This window comes from Apodemus sylvaticus, chromosome 21 (assembly GCF_947179515.1).
Source record: "Apodemus sylvaticus chromosome 21, mApoSyl1.1, whole genome shotgun sequence".
Lineage (NCBI taxonomy): Eukaryota > Metazoa > Chordata > Mammalia > Rodentia > Muridae > Apodemus > Apodemus sylvaticus.
Window position 1 is genome coordinate 57,645,820 of NC_067492.1, and position 14,004 is coordinate 57,659,823.

Below are 14,004 nucleotides of genomic sequence, written 5' to 3' on the forward strand. Positions count from 1 at the left end.
CATAGGACTGATGCCTTTGACCACATAGATGCCTGTAGAGGCACTCGGAGAAATCCTCTTTTTCCTTACATGTTGAGCTTCAAGTGGATTATTGAATTTTAATTTCTCTTACCCAATACAGTAAATTCTACCATCCCTATAACTCAAGAAAAACCCAAGCCCAGAGAGCTTAAGTGACTCATTTAAGGCCACTGCTGGGTAGATGGCAATCCTTTAGTTCTAGACTTGTTCCTGCAGCTCTCTAGAATTCATGATGCTTTAGCTATACCCTGTAGCCTCTTGTTTCTTCTAGAAAGGTGCCCCCTTTCTGTTATCTAATAAACATATTAAGTTTTCCCTTATTTTTCCCATATTATAGTGGCTATTTAGCCTTCTTCAATTCAGGGATGCTTTGATCCCAGATCCTGCTACTAGGAATCTCCTGAAATAGTCATAAGTGTCAGTGTTTCACAAAGGGCTGCTGTTGCCATCACTGGCTCTTTTCTTTGCTGAAAATTGCTGTTGCATTGTGAGCTTAGTAAGTAAAGACGATCACAACTTCTACAGCTTTGCGTAATTGTGATGAAAGTAGGCCTTGATTGCCTTTGGGAGCTTTGGCACTTTTCTGGCAAGATAAGGAGAGGCAGGAGAACAGTAATGATTTAATCTTTGCTTTCTGCACTGTTCTATTTATTGCATGCCGACCTTAAATGTGGGAACAGTTTAGGAAACAGAGAGTCTCTCATTCTTCTCACATCATCAATCTGTTCTCTGTCTTTATATTTGCCTAGACTGGACATTTTGTTGCCATGTGAATAATGCAATATTTAGTCTTCCTCACCCCCTTTTCTCCCTTCAAATGAGGATTCATGGTTCTTTCATGGCACAACATTGCTAAATTTCTTTCCATTTTACTGTTGGTCAGTGTTCCCACATGAATGTTTTGTTCTGTATTTATCATTAGTTGATGGTCACTTTGATATTTACTATGTGTTGGATATTAAGAATGACTGTATTAAGAATAATTGTGATAGCCGGGCGGTGGTGGCACACGCCTTTAATCCTAGCACTTGGGAGGCAAAGACAGGTGGATTTCTGAGTTCGAGCCCAGCCTGGTCTACAGAGTGAGTTCCAGGACAGCCAGGGCTACACAGAGAAACCCTGTCTCTAAAATAAACAAACAAACAAACAAGCAAACAAAACAAAACAAAAAAGCAACCAAACTAAAAAGAATAATTGTGTATACATTTTTTATTATTTACTATTTTTTCTTTGACAGTTTCATACATGAGTGTCTATTTTAATCATCTACACCACATTTCCTTTTTTTTTTTTTACTCCCATTCACTTCTTACTGAATGCCTTCTTAACACATTTACCTTTCAATTTTGAGGGAGGTGGTAGCACCACAAAAGAAGTAGCTGCAGCTTCTGCGGTAGCTGAGGAGCCAATAAAGTTGAACGTGACCAAATCAGTAGCCTAAAACATAAGTTAAAGAAGTTGGGACAAGAAGTGGCCTAAGGAGACCAATCTGGTTGAGTAAGGAATGATCACTCTTTTCCTTGGTTTAAGGCGCATGTTAAAGGGTTTACGTTGATTGTTGTCTCAGCACATGCTAATACTCAAAAATGATCTATCTAAATAAAGATCTTTACAGTTTCCACTCAGTTCATGCCATACTACGCAATTAATGCCATTTTATGGTGCAAAAGGAGGGTATTCATTCCTCAGAGTCCCGTCTCATTTACTCCTTAATAAAGCTGTTTTCTTTTGTTTTGCTTGTTTTGTTGTTGTTGTTGTTTTCCTTTGGTTTTTTTTTTGTTTGTTTGTTTTGGGGGCCTCACTTCTTGTTTACTTACTATATTTAGGTATGAGACAAAAACTCAGGAGCCTCTGGTGACCATTGGGCTTTAGGCAAATTCGTATTGACTTTGACTGTAGGTTGTAGGCATGGGCTTATTTTTCTCTGCCAATTAAAGAAGTAAAAAGTCAAGGAAGTCTTGATCTTAGGGATTCTCAGCAGAGCCATCATGAGATACTTGGAAAAGTGGAGACCTCTCTTGGTGTTCTTAGTCTCAGTAATAAGTAAATGTAAGAAGCAGCAGAAATGGAAGCTCAAGGACAAACAATGAATTTAAACAGGAGCTTGAGGACAGTTTATTAGAGTTAAAGGAAAACTCCGGGACAAGCAAGCTCTAAACCTGGCAGCTGCCCAGAATAGGAAACTAGTTAATTTAAGCTGGTTTGGTGTTCATCTCTATGCCTCTAGGAAGCCATGTCACAGTAGTGGAGTTTTAGAAAAACAGTAAGAAAGTTCAAATCATTAGCTAGTTTAAAAGCATAAATAGCACCACCACTAGATTACGTTGGTAGATCAAGAGTCAAGCAGTGCTACAGTCATCATACTATGCAACAACTCTCAAGCGGAAAAAAGAAAGATTACTGGAGAGCAGCAGAGTAGGAACATGACGGGCAGACAGACAGACAGAGCTAGACAGCAGTCTTTGAAAATGGAGACCTTTTAAAGGATTATGTGTAGCTATAGCTGGTGATGATCTAGCTTCTGGCACTGAATTCCTGAGGGTAGTACAGGGGAAGTGCCTGATTCCTAACAGAAGGACCCAGCCAAACTGAACCAAAGGGCAGGTCGTAGGGACTGCGTTAGAAGGCACAAATTTTCCTACACTGCCCCACTGAGCCTTTCCAGGACCAGGGGCCACTCCTTGCTTCTTCTTGTGCATCATTTGATATGTGCATTGTGTCTTGGGTATTCAAAGCTTCTAGGCTGATATCCACTTATTAGTGAGTGCATATCATGAGTGTTCTTTTGAGACTGGGTTATCTCACTTAGGATGATGTTCTCCAGTTCCATCCATTTGTCTAAGAATTTCATGAATTCATTGTGTCTAATGGCTGAATATACTCCATTGTGTATATATACCACATTTTCTGTGTCCATTCCTCTGTTGAGGGACATCTGGGTTCTTTCCAGCTTCTGGCTATTATAAAGAGGGCTGCTATGGACATAGTGGAGCATATATCCTTATTGCATGCTGGGGAATCCTCTGGGTATATGCCCAGGAGTGGTATAGCAGGGTCCTCTGGAAGTATCATTCCCGGTTTTCTGAGGAATCAGCAGACTGACTTCCAGAGTGGTAGTACCAATTTGCAACCCCACCAGCAGTGGAGGAGTGTTCCTCTTTCTCTACATCCTTGCCAGCACCTGTTTTCTCCTGAGTTTTTGATCTTAGCCATTCTAACTGATGTGAAGTGAAATCTCAGGGTTGTTTTGATTTGCATTTCCCTGATGACTAAGGATGTTGAACATTTCTTTAGGTGCTTCTCAGCTTTTCGATATTCCTCAGGTGAAAATTCTTTGTTTAGCTCTGTACCCCAAGTTTAAGGGGGAGATTTGGTTCTCTGGAGTCTAACTTCTTGAGTTCTTTGTATATCTTGGATATAAGCCCTCTGTTGGATGTAAGGATGTAGTGTTGGTAAAGATCTTTTCCCAATTTGTTGGTTGCTGTTTTGTCCTTTTGACAGTGTCCTTTGCCTTAGAGAAACTTTGTAGTTTTATGAAGTTCCATTTGTCAATTCTTGATCTTAGAGCATAAGCTATTGGTGTTCTGTTGAGGAAATTTTCCCCTGTGCCTGTGCCCTCAAGGGTCTTCCCCAGTTTCTTTGCTATTAGTTTCATTGTGTCTGGTTTTATGTGGAGGTCCTTCATCCACTTGGAGTTGAGCTTAGTACAAGGATAAAAGAATGGATCAATTTGTACTCTTTTGCATGCTGACCTCCAGTTGAACCAGCACCATTTGTTGAAAAGGCTATCTTTTATCCACTGGATGGTTGTAGCTCCTTTATCAAAGATCAAATGACCATAATTCTGTGGGTTCATTTCTGGGTCTTCAATTCTATTCCATTGATCTACTTGCCTATCACTGTACCAGTACCATGCAGTTTTTAACACAATTGCTCTGTAATACTGCTTGAGGTTGGGGATACTGATTCCCCCAGAAGTTCTTTTACTGTTGAGAATAGTTTTAGCTATCCTGGGTTTTTTGTTATTCCAGATGAATTTGAGAATTGCTCTTTCTAAGTCTATGAAGAATTGAGTTGGGATTTTGATGGGGATTACATTGAATCTGTAGATTGCTTTGCAGCAGTGTAGGGGAATACCAGGACAGGGAATTGGGAAGGGGTGGACTGGGGAACAGGGGGAGGGAAGAGGGCTTATGGGACTTTCGGGGACAGGGGATCTAGGAAAGGGAAAATCAGTTGAAATGTAAATAAAGAATATATCAAATAAAAGATAATATTTAAAAAAAAGACTAAAGAAAAAACCCTTGTGGTTACTTTAATAAGTGTACTAAAATAACATGATAAAATGCAAAGCTTCTCATGGTAAAATGTAATATGATTTCTAATGCACAAGAAAACTGCACATACAATTTTTTAATTAAATTATTTTTTTACTTATAAAAACAGAATAAAAGAATGCACAAATTTGGGGAAGGAAAATAAGTTTCTCTTAAAGTGAATCCACTCTAATAGGCTTGTTACCCTAGCCAGGTCTGTAAGACCCCCAAAAACCGAGGGTGCTCTAGCATCCCACGCCTCAGAAAGCGACACCCAAATCACTCGTGAGAAATGGTCTGTATGCAATAACATGAGGATTTCTTTATTCCAGAATTCTGGGTTCCACAGCCATATTACTGCACAGGGGTAGAGGACTGTGGACCCTGAGTGCTGAATTGCGACAGCTTTTATAAGTTCACAACAGAGCCTGCGAATCACCAACCAATCGATTTGTACCACTCCATAGTTTTTAGGCCAATCAGTTTAAATTATCGGAGCCCGCGCTCAGTGGAGCAATTAGTTTTCTATTTTCTTGGAGTCTATAGCCTTGTGAACTCCTGGATAGGTAATGGCATAAGCCTTTTACAGAAGCAAGTTAAGCTTAGCTCATTTCCAGTAACCTTGTGGGGCCAGGATCACCTACCTACTCAAGACCTTTTTGCCTAAGTCTTAAAGGACAGACTCTGGAATGTGACCTTTTACCTAGTTTCCAACAAAGAGCGCAAAGAGCAGGCTCTGGAATATGAAGTGCTTGGGGCTCCCTTAGAAGTCTGGAGTTAGCTGTATTTTCTATTCTTTCAGTCCCCAAAACCTCTTTGACGTTTAACTTCTAAGAAAGGAGACTAGGACATGCTTCCACGAACGGTAGAGTTCATTCTTTGTATGAGCTCCCTGAGTTCAGCTCACCAAGACTCCAGAAAAACTCTACTGCTTAAAATCAAAACAAAAACACCAGCAAAATCAAAAACCAACTCATCTCTGCCCCCTCCTCTCTTTTTAGCCCACTGGTTTAAGTAAGGTTGCATGAATGCATATCAGTGGAGAGTTACTTTCTAGATCACAGGCAATACAGTCGCTCATGTAAGTGCACAAACACACACACACACACACACACACACACACACACACACACACTTTTTTTTTTTGTTTGTCACTAGGAGAGGAATTTTCTTAGTAGCTCAGAAATGGTATTTCTGTGCTAATTTTCATTTCATTTCATTTTTTAGAAATTGCTAAATTTCACCAGTAATGGCTGCTGGCTCAGAGTCCTCCCCAGCCAAGCTGTTGTCAGTGTTTTTATGTTAAGCATGTTAATGGGTATGCAGAGCCATCTCATTGTGCGTTTACATTTTGCATTTCTGTGGGGATTAATGAGATTGAGTGTCTCTTCAAGTGCTTATTGACCATTTGTAAATCTTTCTTGAGAAATGGCTGTTTAGCACTGCTCCAGGATTTTTAATTGGAATACTTGTCTTTTTTTGTTTGTGTGTGTGGTAAATGACCTTTATCATCCTAACATCCCTCATCAGTTACACATTGCAGATATTTTTCTCCTACTCTTGAGTAATGATTTTTACTTTATTTATATCCTTCCAAGCACAAAAGTTCTATTTATTTTCCTCCCTCCCTCCCTTCTTATCAGCAGCACATAATTATTCCTTGTAATCCTGGGCTTTAGGGTGATAAGATGAGGGTGCTAAGATGATCAGGTTCTTGGATCCTTCCTTTGGATCTACAAGCGGCCTTCTGTGTCTTCCACATTGTAGTGATCAGGGGCAACCAGTTTTTGTCTTGTTTTGTTTTTTGTATGCTTGTTTTAATTTAGTGAAGACTTATTTATCCCTGCTCCCCTCTCTTTTTTAGATGCCAAACCTAAGTGGTGTGCGTGATTTGTGAGAATAGTATAGACTTTCTTGTCTATTTAAGAACTCAATCTGGGGATCTAAGATGTCTGAAGATAGGACAGTTTTCACCAAAGGGTACCCTAAGCCAGTGTTGTCAGAGTTTATTTTCTTATGCCTAAGATGTATAAGGACATAATCGGAAGCAAGGACAAACCTGAGCAGAGCAAATGTACATTTATTAAGGAAAAATGATAGAGAACTCCTGAGAGCAGGGAAGAAAACCCCCTTGATGTTCTGTCCCAGATACTACAGGAGCTAGATGGACATTGAAGTAGTATTTATTGAGACTGAACATTTTTAGTACCTGAAGGCCTGAACCAGTAAGAAATACCCTATACAATTTCTATCCATAGAAGCAGAGTTACTCTTCCTTCTGTAAGAAATAAGTTTGGAATCACAAAGGAAGACACCATCACTTCAAATGAAGTATCTGGACAAGGTGAAACTACAGTCTTGATGGTGTGTATATTAAAAGATAGAATACGTTCTATGGAATGTGTGTGGTGAGGTATGGGGGAAGGGGAGGTCTCAGCGGGCCCATGCTGAGGCATCCCTTCCCACTGAGGGACCTGGCAGAGCACAGTATATTATAGAATAGAGTTTATTCAGGGCATGGTTAGGGGAGATAAGAGGGTAGTAGAGGCAGAGAAAGGCAGAAAGAGGGAGAAAGTAGAGAATTAGACACCAGCCGTGAACATGGGGAGAGGGGGAAGACAATGGAAAAGGGAGGAGGGAAGGGAAGAGCCCAAGAGGGCCAGAGAGAAGCAAGAGAACAAGAGAGAGAGGAGTGAGCAAGAAGCCAGGCCTACCAGGCTGTTGCCAGGTAACTATGGGGGGGAGCATCCCTGGCTGTTGCCAGGTAACTGTGGGGGTGGAGTGTAGACAGAATCCTAACACTTGATCCAGCTTGTATGCCCCAAAGAACAAACTCATTGACAAGAAGTGTACTTGATATTTATTTTAATTTAGGTGGTAACTCTGTTTTTCCCTATTTGCTGAGTTCCTGCCACACAGTTTTATTCACTTGGCCATTCATAAAAGAATTGGTACATAAGGAATGAAGGAGGAAGGAGAAAGGAGTCAGGGCTTCAAGGGCAAAAGGGTCACTGCTCCAGGTCATGAAATTCCAAGAATGCAGCCTAGAATTCCTGGGCCTTTGGGCAAGCAAAGATTGTCCTGCGTTTTGGGAGTAGTTATGGTAAAAGATTTGGGGGGGGGGGCAACTCTTACAACTTGGGGTAAATAGATTTTAATTCCCTGTTTTAAATATGAGTTTTCCAAGTATTTGATAGAAAAGGCTCATATTTAGTATTTCTTACAAATGCAGGCATGGGATCTCCCCATGACTGCCGAAGCAGAACAACTAAACCCTAGTTTTATAAACTAGTTATACTCACCAATGGTGAAGAAGTCCCACCTCCATTTCCTTTAAAATGCTTCTCTACTTAACTTGTAGTTACTTTTGTCGAATTATGATGGAGTTTGGCTCATCTTGGTCTTTGTTTATCCACTTATTTTTTTCATTAAACAAAGACAAGGTAATTCTTTGCATGAGAAACTGAAAAAATTCTGGAGATCATTAACAAAATGGAGCTCCCAAATTTCAGTCTTAATCCAGTAGGTCATGGGAGGTTCTTAGTCCCATGCATAGCTTTATTGTTCATCGTACTAACTCTGGTGAACAAGGCAGAAGGCAGTGATTCCAGCAGTTTGCTGATGGTTCAAGCAGAGGCCACAAGCTTGCAGAAGAGCAGTATATATTTTTGAAGCTGCAGTGGGACATGCAGTTCCCAAGCCCCACTTGGGCAGTGAAAGGAAACCAGGCCAGTGCCTAGTGGAAATATAAAAGTTTTGCCTCTGGCAGCTCACCTTATACCAGAGGAAAAATGCATAGCTACATCAGAATTAGCATTGCTAACTTTGAGGAAGAAACCAAACAGGAACCTGGGATTGAGCCTGGGGGGAAGAAATGGGGCTGCTTTGGGTAGGATAGCTAAAGAACACTGCCCTGAGTTTATGACCCAGGCAGGAACTTATTATGTAGAAAGGATGGGAGACAGTCATATGGGAATACAGAGACATGAGAATGATGGTGAGATCATTAAAATCCTTGTTAACTCAATGTAGGAGTGGGATCTTACCATATCAACACAGACAATAGAGAACGAAGAGATCATTTTAGAAAGAATGCTGGACTTGTAGAATGATATATATGTCGAATGAGGACATAGGTATGGAGAAATAAGTAAAATATCCATGAGATATCACCAAAGGTTTGGTGTAATCATGATAGCCATCATCACCCAAGTACTTCAATATATTTTTTATTTGCTTCATATACTTGAGACCAATTGATGTAGATGATAGATAGATAGATAGATAGATAGATAGATAGATAGATAGATAGATAAGTAATCATAATCAAACAAATTTTAAAAGATTTAAAAACTGACACTTAGAGATGAGACTTTCCAAGGTTCACTATTACTATTTTACAGAACCAGGATGAATCAAAGCCAGTGCATTGATCTCCTGAGATCCAACTTGGAACCTCTAAGTAGAGAGTGTATGTAGCAGAGATGTAGAAGATGGACGGGACTATTTATTGCTAGAAAGGCTGGGTAAATGGTATTTATTCCTAATCCCAAGGATTTGAGGAGAAAGACTACCAACCCAAATCAAGGCCCAAATTAATTCTAAAAAACAGTTAATTAACGCTAGCTTTTTTTGTACATGTCCTGTCTCTCCCTAAAGGTGAGATTCAAGAGATCAACATTGGACATGAGTAATGCGCAGTTTTTATAGCTCAACAGTAGGGGGCTTCCAAATGAGGGGGTTTGTGGGCAAAATAGGTTACAAATACAGAATTCAAAGGCCTAGAACCAAGATGTATGCAAGGTGCTCTCAACAAGGCAGTTATAACAATAGGTAGTCATAGCGAGGTAATCGTAGGTTATAATAACCAAGTGAAGCCAAGGAGTGCATGTTGCTTCCTAGAACTGACAGTAAAGAACAATTTGTGGTTATAGCTCAATTTTGAGAGACTGAACTTTAATTATGAACAGGAATGAGCCTCATTTATCTTTACTGTACAATGGTTTTTATATAAGATGGAGGTAGGCTGGCTCATCATTTATCAGATTCAAGTAAATGCTGCAGAAAGAGCCAGAACTGAATTTAAAACACATTTCCATTTTTTCCCTGTACCCATTACATTTTTGTTTCAACAAAAAACTTGAGACAGAACAATTTACTAAATGATTTATTCTAGATTATAGTTCAAGTTCATAACAACCTTTCTTCCAGGACCAATTTTCAGTATTGTCACATATCTCTTTGTTGTAAGAAAATATCCTAGCAAAATCAACTTAAGAAAGAAATGATTTATTATAGCTTGCAACTCAAGGGGATACATTTCATAAGGAAGAGGGAAGGAGGGAGAGACACAAAGCCAATTGGTACATCTCTGCAGTTAAGGAAGTAAAACAGGAACAGGAAGTGAGCTTAAGCTATAAAACCTCAGACCTAGTCTCTGTCACTTAATTCAGCAAAATCTTAATCCTTTAAAGGTTCTACTACCTGCCCAAACTGTACCAAAATCTGGAGATCAAGTATTCAAGTACCTAAGTCAAATTGGGGACATTTCATATTCAAACTACTAACGCCCCCTGAATCCTGCTTTCACAAACTCTCCAGGAAGGTCTGAAAGCTGTAGACAGTTGAGTGAGTAAAAGCCATTGGACCCACTAAAAAAGTGGCAAGCTAGTATCCGCCGTCGAGGTTCCAGATGACTGCAGTGTGAATACATAGATTTGTTTTAGAAAAGAAAAAGCAGAAAACACAACTTATCTTTGAGGTAATGGAGAAGTATGTTACCATCTACCCACACCAGTTTAAGGTAAAGTCCCTGTGATTATGTTTTTGCATTAATGCTGGCATGTCAAGTTGGTGGGTGCAAAAGTTGTCACAATTGTTAATTATGCCCTACTTAAATTTTTAGAATAAAGACATTTTAATAACAGATGTGAGAATTGCGTTTCACTTTCTTTGGTCCTATCTTGTCCACACTCAGAAATTCAATGTTGAAGTTGATATCTTTTCTCCCTTGCCGTTCTCATATTATCGCCAAGAAGCACTGTAGAGCTATATGCCTGATTCACTTCCACAGTGGCCTGCGAGAGTATCCCACATTGTTCGCTTGGAAGGGGTTAGTTTTGCAACTAGAATCATGACCCTTAATGCTACTCTGGTATCCTTCTTTACCCTCCACAGGCGGAACCCTCTGCATTTCCACCTCATTGCTGATTCTATTGCTGAGCAGATCCTGGCTACACTCTTTCAGACCTGGATGGTCCCTGCAGTGAGAGTGGACTTCTATAATGCTGATGAGCTCAAGGTATGGAAGGGAAGAGTAAAGGGAGAAGAGTTTCTATGATCTCCTCTAGCTGGGAGTCTTGGTGGGGAGTAATTAGACTGTCTCAAGGGCAGAGACCTCAGCTCCTAATGAGAAATGTCTGTTCTAATTATGCTTATCTGACTTTATCATTAAGAAACACATTAGCAAAACGGGTCTGCCAACACAGACTTTATTGTGGTCTGTGCAATTCTAGCCACCAAGGTACACTATATAAGCTAAAGTTCACTGATGTCAGTTGATGCATGAACATTGTGGTAGATGGTAGTGAAAGGATAGAAAATAATACAGCCTAACTCTAATGACCCCAAGAAATCAGAAGTTTAAAATGCTATTTCGCTTTGTTAGAAACTAGGTAAAAGGTCACATTCCAGAGCCCGCTCTTTGTTTAGACCTAGCAGACAGGCCTTGAATAGGTGATCCTGGCCCCATAAGGTAACTGGAAATGGGCTAAGCTTAACTTGCTTCTGTAAACTTATGCCATTACCCCTACGCAGGAGTTCACACAGCTGTAGACATTATAAGAAACTAATTGGTCCACTGAGTGCAGGCTCCGATAATTTAAACTGATTGGCCTAAAAACTATGGAGTGGTACAAATCAATTGGCTCACATTTCTCGGGCTCTCCACTCCATGCTAAGAAATGATTGGTTTGTGATTCTCGGGCTCTGTCGTAAACTTATAAAAGCTGTCGAAATTCGGCACTCGTGGTCCTCAGTCCTCTACCCTTGCGTGGTGTATGGCTGTGGAAGCCAGGATTCTGGAAATAAAGAGATCCTCATGCTATTGCATCGAGACCGTTTCTCGAGAGTGATTTGGGTGTCGCCTTCTGGGGTGTGGGGTGCTGGGACACCCTCGGTTTTTGGGGGGTCTTACAGTAGATCATCATTCTCTAGCTCTTGAGGTGTGAATGTTGACCATAGAGTCTGACAGAACTTGCCTTAACTCCATGCACTTGTTACTTACTGGTCATAAGACTCAAACCAATTTCCAGCCCATGTTGGCTTGTTTCTTCAGGGACAGAAAGATTGTACTCCCAGGTCTTGGGGTAAGTGAGAATTTCTGATGAAAGAATATATGTTGATGCCCCGAGAAGATTTTTCTGAATAATTACTGTTGTGACTATAAAAAGATAAAGAAATATAGAAATATGTTCTGTTGGGGTATGGTGAGGTGTGGGAGTCGGGGGTGCCTTAGCAGGTCCATGCTGAGGCATCCCTTCCCCCTGAGGAACCCCTATGCTATACAGCAGTATAGCATAGACTTGTGTTTATTTAGGGCGTGGGCAGGGGAGTTAGGAGAGTAGAAGAGGCAGAGAATGGCAGACTAAGGGGAAAGTAGAGAAGTAGAGGCCTGCTGTGACCCTGTGGGGAGGGGGGAAGGGAATAGAGCCCAAGAAGGCAAAAGAGAAGCAAGCAGGAAACAGGAATAAGAGTAAGAGAGAGAGGAAAGGGCAAGTAGCCTCTCTTATAGTGGGCCAGGCCTACCTGGTAAATGTGGGGAGAAGCCTACCTGTCTATGGCCAGGTAACTAACTGTAGGGTGGAACTTAGACAGAATTCTAACATTCCCCCAACCCCCATCCCTACCCCCATTTTGGTCTAATTTAAAAAAAACAAAAAATTAGAGGTGATGGCAAAGCAGGATTACTGTAGTTGTGATATCTGGTGGCTTCATGCTGACATTGGGGACAGTGTGTCTCTGGGGATGGGGGATGTTTGTCCAGTATTAGGAGAATTTGCTGCCTACTTGCTGTCCAGCATCTGTAGAGCCATTTGAGGATTGGTCAGAAGGAAAAGGTCCAATAGAAGCTTTTGTGTCTGAGAGTAGAGTGCAGCATCTGAAGGTCACTTCTCTGGAGCTGTTCTGGGTGTAGTAAATGCCTGGACTTGACAAGGTGCTTAAACACATTAGTATAGGTAGAGGAACCCAGAGGAATCTCGCCTTCTGGAATAGGTTAGGCAGATGTCCTTATCTGGATGGAGCCTATTGGGTACATGAGAGGTAGATCTGAGTAGGTTTCTTGTAGTTTATAAGTTTATAAAGGAGATAGCAATATGAGTTAACCATATGAATAGTCTTTAAGAAGAACCTTTCGTGGACCAAAAGGAAGAAGATCAAAAGTTTGGAAAAGTTGGAATGTTTTATTAAAGATAGGCAAATTTATAGGAACTCAGATAATGTTAGGACAGTGGCATTGCAAGAAGAGGAACTATGAAGCATTTAATTAATGAAAACTGAGTTTAGGTCAGGAGATAACAGATTACATCCACGAAAGTTTTTCCCCCCCCTCGAGCTGGCAATATAATCAGAAGTCTGAGAAATAAAAATCTAGCAGTTCTATTATTTAAAAAAAAATGACAGAGTCCACTAGCCAATAGTTCCCATGATTGCTATGGTCTCAATGGCAACTTGGGCAGAGTCAGTCTGGCTTTCAAGTGCAGAAGACACAGAGCTTTTTCTCTGTGGAATGGATATGACTGACATGAGAAATGACTTCCCTTTATTTTTGCCAAGTCATTTGACTCAGGGTATCTAGTTTTGTCCACTGTGTCCCTCAGTGATTATCATATCACAATCCAGGCAGTATCTTGTAGCTGTGTCCACATCTTCTGGGACCTCATGGGAGAAACTGTTAGAGGCTTTGGGAAATCTGTCTGTCATAAACTCAATAATTAACAAACTTCTGAGAGGACTGAGGGCTATGGTTATAGCTGAATAGAATTTAATAGCAGTAGTCAAGAGAGGATGGGAATGAGAATCTTAAGAAACTTTCACAGGTTGTGTACGGAGAGAAATGAATATTGTTGTATTAGCAAAGAAACATATGGCTAGGACCAGAATAAGAAAGCTGGCAGCAGTAGCATGAAACTGCGGTGACAGAAATTGAGTTTGTCCAGGCAGATTCAGGCCTCTGACACATACTTAGCATGCAGGCCATGAGAACGGGCTAGGGGTGTGGGAGTATGGATAGGTAAGTATTTGGGCCTTTTTTCATTTACCAGAATTCTGGCAGTATGTGTGAAGATCCCTTAAAATATATGTTCGAAAACAATTTAGTGCCCCTGGCACGACTCAAGGAACCGAACGGGCAGAACCAGCTGCAGTGCCAGTAACTGAGGGCGAGAAGAAGGAGAGAAGTCTCTGCTAAGGTTGCTAGCAGGCAGGGAAAGACTGAAGGTCTGGGGCAGTGAGCAGTTCTTCCCTGTTCCCTCCCCACCCCCACCTCATGATGACCCTGGCAACACGCAGCTGCTGAGGGGCTGGGATGCTGCATGTCCTGCTGCTCCCAAGGCCAGGCAACTCCTCAGGCTGTAGCAAGCTGCGGGCCCAGGCAGAAGTTCTGCCA

The 14,004-nt window shown here is 41.0% G+C and overlaps 1 protein-coding gene across 7 annotated transcripts in view; it reads left to right on the forward strand.

Annotated features, from left to right (window-relative positions):
- Positions 1-14,004, forward strand: part of Large1 (LARGE xylosyl- and glucuronyltransferase 1) — a 502,501-nt gene that overhangs the window by 258,738 nt on the left and 229,759 nt on the right. For all 7 annotated transcript variants that reach the window (XM_052166462.1, XM_052166464.1, XM_052166461.1 and 4 more), the window contains one exon: positions 10,515-10,638. In XM_052166462.1, the coding sequence (XP_052022422.1) occupies positions 10,515-10,638 (124 nt within the window). The remainder of the gene's footprint in view (positions 1-10,514; positions 10,639-14,004) is intronic.